Source organism: Ochlerotatus camptorhynchus, unplaced genomic scaffold, assembly GCF_037179485.1.
Source record: "Ochlerotatus camptorhynchus isolate MF236.1 unplaced genomic scaffold, CSIRO-AGI_Acam_v1.1 ptg000401l, whole genome shotgun sequence".
NCBI lineage: Eukaryota > Metazoa > Arthropoda > Insecta > Diptera > Culicidae > Ochlerotatus > Ochlerotatus camptorhynchus.
The window spans coordinates 3,894,510-3,905,670 of record NW_027040887.1 but is presented as its reverse complement, the minus strand read 5'-3'; the positions used below and the strand labels follow the sequence as shown (position 1 = coordinate 3,905,670).

General features: G+C 37.4%; 1 protein-coding gene across 1 annotated transcript; it reads right to left on the bottom strand.

Moving 5' to 3' along the window:
• Positions 1–8,272: 8,272 nt before the first annotated feature.
• On the bottom strand, positions 8,273–8,890 carry Cpr51A (Cuticular protein 51A). The gene has a single exon (XM_065233405.1). It carries the CDS (start codon positions 8,855–8,857, stop codon positions 8,312–8,314), a length of 546 nt encoding a protein of 181 aa, XP_065089477.1. The 5' UTR covers positions 8,858–8,890; the 3' UTR covers positions 8,273–8,311.
• Between the last annotated feature and the right edge of the window lie 2,271 nt (positions 8,891–11,161).

Here is an 11,161-nt window from a genome sequence, read left to right as displayed (position 1 = left end):
CACGCCTTGATTCAAGATTCTTCGGCAGTGTTCGAGTTAGATCCGAAAAGCGATGATGACACGTCAGATTTTCCATTTAGATTTCTCTGAAGTAACCAAGTAACCAACAAGCCCGCAAATTCGCCTTTTTGCAATATAAGGCCAATATGTGGCTAATATAAAGCTTAGCATGCCCTATGTTAGCCGTGTATTAGCCTTATATTGCAAAAAGGCGAATTAGCGGGCTTGTTGGTTTCTTGGGTTCTTCTTTGATTGGAGACGAGATGTAAGCTTTCAGTTTTAATCTCACCACTACTGACAGCATGGCGCCATATTGGCAAAAAGTTTTAAAAAATATATAAGGAGATATGAATTTAGGTAAGCGCGATTACCTCTCACCCCAGCAGGCCTGGGTTCAATCCCAGTCGGCGCCGCTGGGATGTTCTGAGGCATAACATCTCTGACCACGCCTTCCTTCGGAAGGGAAGTAAAGCCGTTGGTCCCCGGTTCATGAGTTCATGAGTTACCTGACCAAATATTTTATCAGGAAAGTTCCTTATTTCGTTACAATCAATATTTTCCGGTTTTCTGCATACAAAATAAATTGCTGTATCTTTTTACAAGCTGCTTTTACAAGCAACATCTGTTCAAAAATCAGCCATGCTCAAGGAATCAAAAATTTCTCCAAATGACAAAATGACAAGCGATCAACGAGCCGAACGATAAAGCTATGTCAGAAGTATCTTAGTAGTATAATCTTCTTCTTTCTTTTTCATGACAAACGACCTTTGTAACATAGCTCACTCGGGTTGGTAGTAGAAAACGACCAAATTACTGGTAAGCTTCTTCACGAAGTAAAGTCGAAGGTGATACACGTGTGTTGATGGGATTTTTTTGTTATGTCTTTTCTCGATTGCGATCAAGCTATGTCCTCAACCATTGCAACCATTGTATATTGCAATTGACAAATACAAGTTTGCAATCGCAGTGGTGATAAGTCCGAAATAATGTGTCAAACTGAATACATTTTTGAAATTTCAACCTAAAAACTATTATTTTCTATTTATTCTAGCGAGTTTCTGTGGAAGTCAAAACATGATCCGAGCAAAAAAGTAGTACTCGTAATAATGGCATATAATGCTGAATTTAATCGTGCTTTGTTTCGAAAATATCTTCCAAATAAACAAACATCATCCAAATCACCCGATTCGTCCACCGACTAAATCTATTGCTACTTGAAAATTAATTTCAGTCGGAGTATTAATCAAATCAGCAAATTAAATCATATTTCATCTGGTGCTACACCGAGAAATCGGCCTATTTAATTGTTTTTCGTCGATGGATTTTGTCGGCCACCTTTGTCTGCTGTTTAATTTATTTATTTATTTATTTGTCGTCAATCAGTGTAGACCGTTTTACAATTGTTGTCTTAAGAGCTATTTTTACAATTTTCTCTTTGTTTATATATTTTTTTATAATTTGTCTTCAGAACAAGTTAAAACATTACTTCTAGCTGACGTTATGCGAGGAATTAAATATTGCTCTAATTTGGTTTTTGTCATTGTAAAGTCAATGTTATCGCAATGCTTATTATATGTATCCATCATTTGGTTCAAAGGTCCAAATTTGGCATAATTCGTACGATGACGATTTGTAGCAAATATATTTCTATTTCGTAAATGCCTAGATGGTGTATATAAATTTAAGGATGACAATAGTTCTATAGAATCAATACGATGTGATACGATATCGTTTACGAAAGAAATCATAGCAAATTCACGACGCTCTTTTAATGTTTGGATATTTATGAGCATACACCGAGCTGTGTAAGATGGCAGAGGAAATACAGTCCAACCTAACTTGCGGAGTGCATACAATAGAAACTGCTTTTGAACGGACTCTATACTTTCTTAGTGTGTGATTAAAAAAGGAGACCAAACTATGCTGCAATATTCTAATATCGATCTTACATAAGCAATGTACAATGTTTTTATCGTATACGGATCGTGAAAGTTATAGCAGAAACGTTTTATGCATGTTGTTAGCTCTGTTAATAATTGTGTTATAATGATCGGTGAAAGTAAGTTTTGAGTTCAAAATAACACCTATATCCCTGACTCTATCACACTTTTCTACGATATGGTTTCCTAAAGTGATTGTTATATCGGGTAGGATTCGTTTTCTACTAATGGTAATTGAGTTACATTTTTTTATATTTAATTGTAACAGGCTTTTTTGGCACCAAGTATGGAATATCTGTATTTCCTCTTTGAATGTGATGATGTCTTTGGCATCCTTTATTTCCAGAAAAAGTTTAATGTCGTCAGCATAGATTAAAACTTTCAATTTCTTAATAATGGAAGATATGTCATTGACGAAGAGAATAAATAAAAGCGGTCCTAAATGGGAGCCTTGAGGAACTCCAGAAGTGACATCGGCAGATGATTTCAAACCTTAACATGTTTTCTTTAATTTGCAAGTCTTTAAGTAGCTTTTTCATTTAGGAACAATGCATTACACTATGCATTTTGTTCAAGATTCATCCATGCTGACAAGAAACTTGCATAAAATTACATTGAAATTAAACAATTTTGCAAACAATCGATTAAATGGTCAAGGGTTGTCACAGACTTATCACAGTCGGCTAGTGCTTATTCCTGCCACCAGGTGCGCAGGAGTTTAAGTTGGATTTCTCAATAAATCGGGCAAGCAATATATCATTATCCTTCTACGGTCAAAATTTGGTCAAGGGAAAACGCGTGTAAATCGGTGAAATCGTTTATTTAAAAAATCAAATTAAATTTCTTTTTCAAGTTCAATTAGTATAAAATTCAGGAAAAATATTCAGTTAGGCTTCCGCTTTTCCAAATCCGAATTGCCGGGCCTTACGCTTGACCCCTGCCATCAGATTTTGTACAGCCACCTTGTCCACCTTCTTCGCCGCAGAAAGCCAGTTTGCCTTGAACTGCTGCTCGCCCTTAGCAGTTTTTTTGGTCTTCTTTAGGTTCCGCTTGACAATAGCCCAGTATTTCTCAATTGGGCGGAGCTCTGGCGTGTTGGGAGGGTTCTTGTCCTTGGGAACCACCTGCACGTTGTTGGCGGCGTACCACTCCATGGCCTTTTTACCGTAATGGCAAGATGCCAAATCCGGCCAAAACAGTACGGAACAACCGTGTTTCTTCAGGAAAGGCAGCAGACGTTTATTCAAACACTCTTTCACGTAAATTTCTTGGTTGACAGTCCCGGAAGCTATGAAAATGCTGCTTTTCAAGCCACAGGTACAGATGGCTTGCCAAACCAGATATTTCTTTGCGAACTTTGACAGTTTCATGTGCTTGAAAACATCTGCTACCTTTCCCCTTCCTTTTGCCGTATAAAACGCCTGTCCCGGAAGCTGCTTGTAGTCGGCTTTGACGTAGGTTTCGTCGTCCATTACCACGCAGTCAAATTTTGATACGCTGCTCTTCTTGCTTGGACGGCATTTTGACAACTGAAGAGTGAATTCCAAAATCAAAATGGGAGCAACATTCTACACACACACACCTTCAAAATGAGGGGTGTTCAGGTTTTTTAAATGCAAAATTGAAAGAAATACGTCAAGTTGATATTGACCAAATTTTGACCGATCACCCTTTATAAGTCCGATCGAGCTGTGTTGCAGTGAGAGTTTGCCATGGTAGTCGTAGCAAGCGGTTTGTCTGTATCGTTGGTTGCAATATTAATTCATTACTTAAAATAGTCTTGATGCACAATAGAAGAAGGATAAGAATTACCCATTACCCCCAGGAACTCTTTTAATTCAATATAACATAACTCGATGTTTCTTTAAAATAAAGAACCATAGACGTACAGTGAAATGTATTGTTACCATGCAATAGAACTTATTGTATTTACTAGTAATCCTACATACAGATACATATTCGCGGAAATATTATCAGACAATTTGGCAACGTGATTTGTTTTGTTTACAAAAGTTGCCAACACTTGCCACCGAGGAAAATGTTCCAGCTTTGTGTGTGACTTTATCGTTGTCTACGCTACGAGTTGGTTTGTTTACGTTGTTTGAACTCTCAGTGAACTGGTGAACTATTTTTTCCTTAAATTCCGAATAACATTTACTGTCAAGTTTTGCCCTTAGGCTCGTGGAAGTGCAACAAAGTATAATCACAGACAAACAGATATAACACTCATAAGTTGTTCATCGAACAGACATTTAACGGTCTATTTGAAAGTATATCAGTTGGTAGTACCATAGAGGTAACTCTAAGACTAGAACGTCCCGAAATAACGTGCTCAACTTTTTGGCTCAGCTCTGGTACTCTCTTCGGTCCCAAGCTAATAAATTCACCCCTCGAAACATATGAAAAACCAATAACCCCTCATTTTATCTGTCAAATTTTCATAGCGAATCAAAACAAACATTGTGTAGTACTAGAATTTCGACTAGAATGGGGTACGTTAATCGTTTGCTTGGGACCAATAGGCTAGTCAAGTAGTGAGCCAATTTAAAATCGTTAGTATCGTTAGTATCGTATTGATTGTTGGTAGTACTGCCACCTGTGGCGCGCATAGTAAATTCCCTTGCATTTGACGTTTACACACTACCACCATCTGTTCAGCTTACTACCCACCACAGTGTACTCAACAGATGGTGGTAAAGTTTTAGTGACGATGTTTTACAATGAGAAATATTCAATGAGTTATGTCTGTTTGTCTGTGGTATAACAATGTGAGTTTCTTTTCCAGTTTCCGAAAAACGCTGAACTTTGCAAAAAATGGCCGCAGTTTTGCGAACTACCGTCGGATTTTTCCCTAGTTGATTCTATGTGTGTGTGTGTAGTGTATGTTACAATGATAATTATTTGGTAGTATCTAGTTAAAATTTAATGCTTTTTCCAGTACCATTTCGAGCGCATGCATTTTTATTTTGTTTAAGAACCAAGAAATATTCCTGAAAACAAACAGAAATATTGCGAATAGTTTTATTGCGCATTTCACACCAAACTGATCTGAAAAATCTTTAAAAATAATCCATTCACAATGTTTTATATAATTGTGTGTGGTGTGTGTATGTGGATACAATCCATCTCCCACTCTGACCGACAGTGCATTTATGGAAGAAACCTGCCTGCACACTAAGATTTTTTACAGGAGTCAGTATTTTTTTACTGGGTTTTTGAATTGCTGAAAAAGTCGGTAAAAATTCAAATGACCGTTTTCCGTAAGGAATCAATGAAAACGACCAACTTTATTTCTATCATTAAATGGGGTTAACAGAACTAAGTATGTACAAGTTCAGAACAAATTTTCTCATTAATAAATTTTCCACAGATTTTTAAACTTTTACCGAACAGTTCCGCAATTCAAAAACTCAGTAAAACCATAGAGGTACACACTTAGATTTTTTCGCCGAGATGGGCACCACCGAGCAGCTCGGCATTTTATTTCGCTGGATCTCAGTGAAAAACTTGCCGAGATTCAGCTAACAAACGGGAATTTTGCCGAGATCTCAGCTTACAAACATATTTTTTGCTGAATTTCCAGCAAAATAAAATGCCGAGCTGCTCGGTGGTGCCCATCTCGGCAAAAAAATCTAAGTGTGTAACTCTAAGACCACTGGGTCCCGAAGAAAATCATTATTATTTTTGGCTCACTCAGTACCAGAACAACGGTCCCAAGCAGTCCCAAGCTATTTCACTCACCCCTGCATGTTCTGCATGAATCCACACACCCCTGATGTTATCTGTCAAACTTTCATAGCGAATCAAAACAAACATAGTGTAGTAATAGAATTTCAACTAGAATAGGGTACGTTAATCGTTTGCTTGGGACCAATAGGCTACTAAAGTGGTGAGCCAATTTAAAATCGTTAGTTTCGTATTGATTGTTGGTAAAACCGTACTGACTCGATTAGTGTGTGGTGCCTGGTGTTGTTAGAACATTTTTAACCGATAGATGCATACATTTTTAGCCCTGGAGATGAAAGGTGATAACTCTATTGTAAATCCAATGAACCATTTCAAGAATGCTTGTTCATTAAACTGATGCAAAATTTGACATTTTCGCTCCACAGTGCTCAAGTGGTTCCAAATTGGGTCTAGATTAGCCTCCCAAGGTTTGAACTGATTTGGTAAGAAAATGACTGGGCACAAACCATTTGAAGTTTATATGGAAATTACTATGGAGAAACCAAACTTATTCTTCGTAGTCTTCTATCCTTCTTCCATATTGCACCGTTAAAAAATTCTATAGGTATTCTTTTGGAAAATTTTCTCAGCTACAACTTTGCGGAATATTGTTTTTCAGCCAAACATCAAATAAAATAGTTATTAATTGTTTAAGAGATTGATATGGCATGATCAAGCAACTGTTTTGTGGGCAACACTGTATTCTGCAGTGTGACATAGTAGCCATGATGTTTTAGCTCTATTCTACGCGCCAGAAACACCAATGTTGCCTGCTGAGCAGTTGATTGAGCATAATCATAAGACAATAGTGACTTGAATCATTAATAACTTTTGATGCTTAAATGTTATCGAAAAATGGTTTCCAACAAAGTTGTAGCTGTGAAAATTTACTACAAGTACAGCATTACATTTTTACAACAGATTATAACAATAGATATGAATACAAAATTTGGTTTTCCCACAGTAATTTCCATATAAATTTCAAATGGTTTGTGCCAAGTCAGTTTATTACTAAATGACTTCAAATTTTGGAAGGCTAATCAGGAACCAAATTGGAACCGTTTGAACACTGTGGAGCAAAAATTTCAAATTTTGCATTAGTCTCCTGTTCATACACGTACATTCTGAGGTCATCTTCATGTACAATAAGCCCCGCATGAGCACATTCACATATCAAATGGATATCTGAAGTGTATTCACACTTCCAGAATAAAAAAAAAATCTAATTTGATACTGGCACGTATTTAGTTATTAAGTTATAATTGAAATGTATATGGATAAACATAAATAATTATATGGATGGTAAATAAACTTAGCTGAGCGTTCCAAAGCGTTAGTTAAAATAAACTGCACCTTATACCACGGAACAGGAAGGATTTGATTCTAAATTCAGTTCATATCACTTATCACAGCGACAAACACTAGGGACACGTGGGATTTGATAATTATCACTTGATACACTTTTTAATACCACTTCTGTGCATTAAATTTAACTTTTTCTAGATCAAAATTGTAATTATTTTAATTTTTGCTAGAACAAAAATGACGCAGCAAAACGTTTTTTTTTATATAATTGTTATTGTTAATTATGCTTAAAACTCTCTTATATGCATTCAACTGCTATAATATTTTTTATTATTTTTTTGATTTATAAACTTTTTGATTGAAATTATTTCACCCCGATTACAATACTTTTCAACTCAATAAGAAATTCTCTGAATAGTTCTAATGCGAATGCTCGTTTGGCTCACATTTTCTCAGTTCTCTCTGCTCGATTGGCTCAAGATGGCCGCTTTTGCAAATATACAGGATTACTAGTATTTCAATAAATCGTATTTTCCACTTCGATACAATAACCATAGAATTTATTGTTTCAACAATAGAATTTATAGTACATGAGGCCGTTTACAACGGAACTCGGGGTTTTTATGCAACTTAACCATAGACAAAGTCGCTTTTCCCCAAACAAACATGAGCCATTTACCATGATATTGCTGCAAATTCATACTATGCGGAACGTATTGTTGATCTACTGTAATAACAATATTCAAAATTTACTTGTATGATATACGAGCAATAAGATCGACTATTGCCAATAAATTTTGTTGTAATGGGCCACTGTGTCAAGTAGTTTTGGCGTGACATTCTACCATTTCACAAAACTGGACCAATAAATTACATTTTTTTTATGAAACGCACACATTTTGCCCACTTTTTTCGTGGTTCAGAAAAAACTCTCAAAATCAATATTTTATTTGGAAGATCGTGGTAGTAAACATCATTTTAACAGCTCAAATAAAGTAATTATTTGTATTATAATTTATGAGTATTGTATGGTTATCTTTATCCGGATTGTTCAGACAAACTTTTCGAAACCACTTATGGTAAAAAAAAAATCGCACAGCTTGTAGGTTCAACCTCTTTTAGACACGATCAGATCTTTTCTAGTTATGGTCCCGGCAGCGAAGAATGTATTGGTGGAAAAAAATGCGAGTTTGGTAGTGAAAAAAGCAAAGTGCATCTCCCCTGAAAAGTGCAAATTGAATAAGTCCACAGAAAGCGTCAAAAGTGTGTATGATCTAAGCTTTTATTTGTTCATTTTTTTACAACATTTAAATAATAAACGGACTCCACTTAACAATCGTTTACACCTTTTTCGCTAGCTTCTTATACAGCGGCCTAGCAATATCGTCGGCTGTGATTGAGTACGATCCGGAAAGGGATGAAGACACGTCGGCTTTCCCATTTGGATCTTCCTGAGGGCCATCTCCGATCGGTATCGTGATCTCCTTCACCACCCGGTATCCCTTTTCATCGGCAACGTAGTGCACTTCCCGCTTGTAGAACCCATCACTATACGCGTACATTCCCTTAAGGGCTAGTCCTTCACGTGTTTCCTGCCTTTGGATGGTCTGATCACTGATCGTATCGGTGATGGAAGAATCGTACGAGTAGTGTGCAGATTTGGCTTGAAATTTTGCTAAGGATTCTTCGTCATCCTTTCGCAAATTCCTCTCATTGTTTCTCGCAGGTCCCTGTGCTCCACTGGAAACGACTTCATATCGGTCACGATCATTTTTCACAGGAAGCGATTCAGATTTTACTGCACTTGATAAATTATTCTGAGGTGCAGCTAAGCTCACTACAGCAAAGCTTGCTAGAACTACAACCACGCACCTGAACGACAACATTACTCTTATTCCTACTCTAGAAACAATACTAAGTCGTTTCCTTGCCAGCGTGATCTATATATTGAATTTTCCGTTCAAGGTCGAAACCGAAGACTTCACGCAACGAATCGACGGCGCGCGAAGGAGCGGCAAACTTCTTCTTCTGTCGTCTTAATAAGTTGTCGTACTTTAAATTATTTACCGCTTCTGCTTCGGAACGTGTATGATGCCGTCGGCGCTTGCTGTTTACAATTGTATACCTATAATGGGAGAACAAGTTTCACTTTCTTCCTCGCACAGACGCCAATCGATTGCGATGATCTTGCACCGTCCATCGGCGTAGGAAAAACTGAAAGTTCGATAAACTGCATTGCTTGATAACGAATGTTGACAAGGAGGATGCGCTTCAATGCCATTGGGTGTGATCTTAATAAGTACCTATATATGTTGACCTGTTGCGGAAATGGTAAGATGTCATATTCAATAATAAGTAGCATACAGGTTAATGAACGTATATAATCGATTCTATAAACTGGGCCCGTCCATTGACGGTTGCGCATTTATGATTTATATTTGAATACATTAAGACTAAGTAGGGTAGGACAGTCCGAAATGCACCCCTAGGGTAAAATGGTCCCACGTGGTTTATCAATTTGTGCATTTAACGATCGGTACTTTATATTATACTGTCCGAATATAGGATCACATCCCTTTTTAAATTTATTTACCAGTCAAATTGCTTTTTGATGTAATCACCTTCCGATCAAAATAGTTTTCGATGTTACTTAAGTCACCCGATTTCTATGGAGATGCCGTTTGTCTTAAGTAATAGCTTAAGTGAATAAATCGAACTGTTTGTTGCTAAGATGATTTTGGTTGTCCTAAAATGATGAATGGGCTGCACGTAAGGAGACGTAATTGATAATTCTCCCGAATATCCTGGTAAATACACGTTGACTTAAGTAACAATAGGGGCCACCAAACGACGTATAATAACTTTTGACTCAAAAACCAGTATTTTTTAGCATGAAAGCTAGCGATTTGCATTTGTATGATTAAAACCCTGCTAAATATGTTAAACATTGCTATCACTATGAGATTATAAGAGTTTAATTGGAAATAGGAATAACTTTTCGGTCATCAAAACAAAACTTTATTTTTCTCGGATTGGTGCGATCGTTACTCACAACATAATGAAAATTTGCTCTTGATATCATATATATATATATATAGGGGAAATGGATGTAATGCCGGCCTAAATGCCCTTAATCTGGGCCCATACATCAGCAATCGACTAAATTTTCAATAGCGACCAAAAATAGCCATTAGTACCGTCCCATTAGTAACGTTCATCTAGATAAAATTGATAAATAGCAGATTTTTAACGATGGGCCCAATCTTCGATCCAAAGGCCAACATTAGAGCCATTTTCTCTATATATAGATTAAATAAATCTATGAATACAGGGAAAACTGTGCCCCTCTCTGCCCCCTTGGTTACGCCTGAGGGAGTGTTGTTCTATTATGGGCTCAGTTGCCTTAGACAGCCGTTTTCATATAGAAGAGTTTTAGAGTCACATTGCTTGCTTATCGTGAGTTTTGTGAAACTTGTCGTCTTCGTCGTCAATGCCGGATCAGAATGGTTACAATTACTACTCGATGGTGTGATGTGATATAAGGGGCTCGGTGGCCTTTGAATGACCGTTTTTCAAACTCAGCAGATCATCATGGGTTAAATCTCAGACCCCTTCACATTCAAGATTCGTTTGTCGCATTCTTTCTTAACACCAACACATCCCAAGTAACATTACAAGTTTTATCAAGGTCTTAAAGCATTCTACAAGTCTTAATCATGATCAACAAATCCCCCATAAAACCAGAAATGTGATAAATTATTTTTAATTAATTAAAATTATTTAATGCCCACCCACAGGAACCCTTAGTTTACGCGTAGACATCTACAGAGTTGGCAGTCCGCGTAATATTCGTCGTTTTTATCTACGGCGAGGGGGGGGGGGCAGTGAATCATTTATAGCAATCTAGAGTTACTTGGGGCATGAAGTAGTTCGCCTCCTCGTGGTGTGCCCTGGTAATGTTAATTTTCGAACTACAGTAGAGTAAGGACGCTGGAGCCCCATCCAGCTCGTCCCAGGAGGTCGATAAGCCCTGCACAAACCCTCGTTGTGCAAAGGCAGGAGTGACACCGGATTCTTAGAGTGTAGACGACTCTGACCAAGTCGCAGCACACGCAGCTGGTAAGCGGTCACATCTGTCCTGTCCTGCCGTGGACAGTTGGCTGGCTATCACGTCTGCTCTAGAACTCAGG

Excerpts from the sequence above, each read along its gene's own strand:
- Cpr51A (XM_065233405.1), bottom strand. The coding sequence starts at position 8,857 with ATGTTGTCGTTCAGGTGCGTGGTTGTAGTTCTAGCAAGCTTTGCTGTA.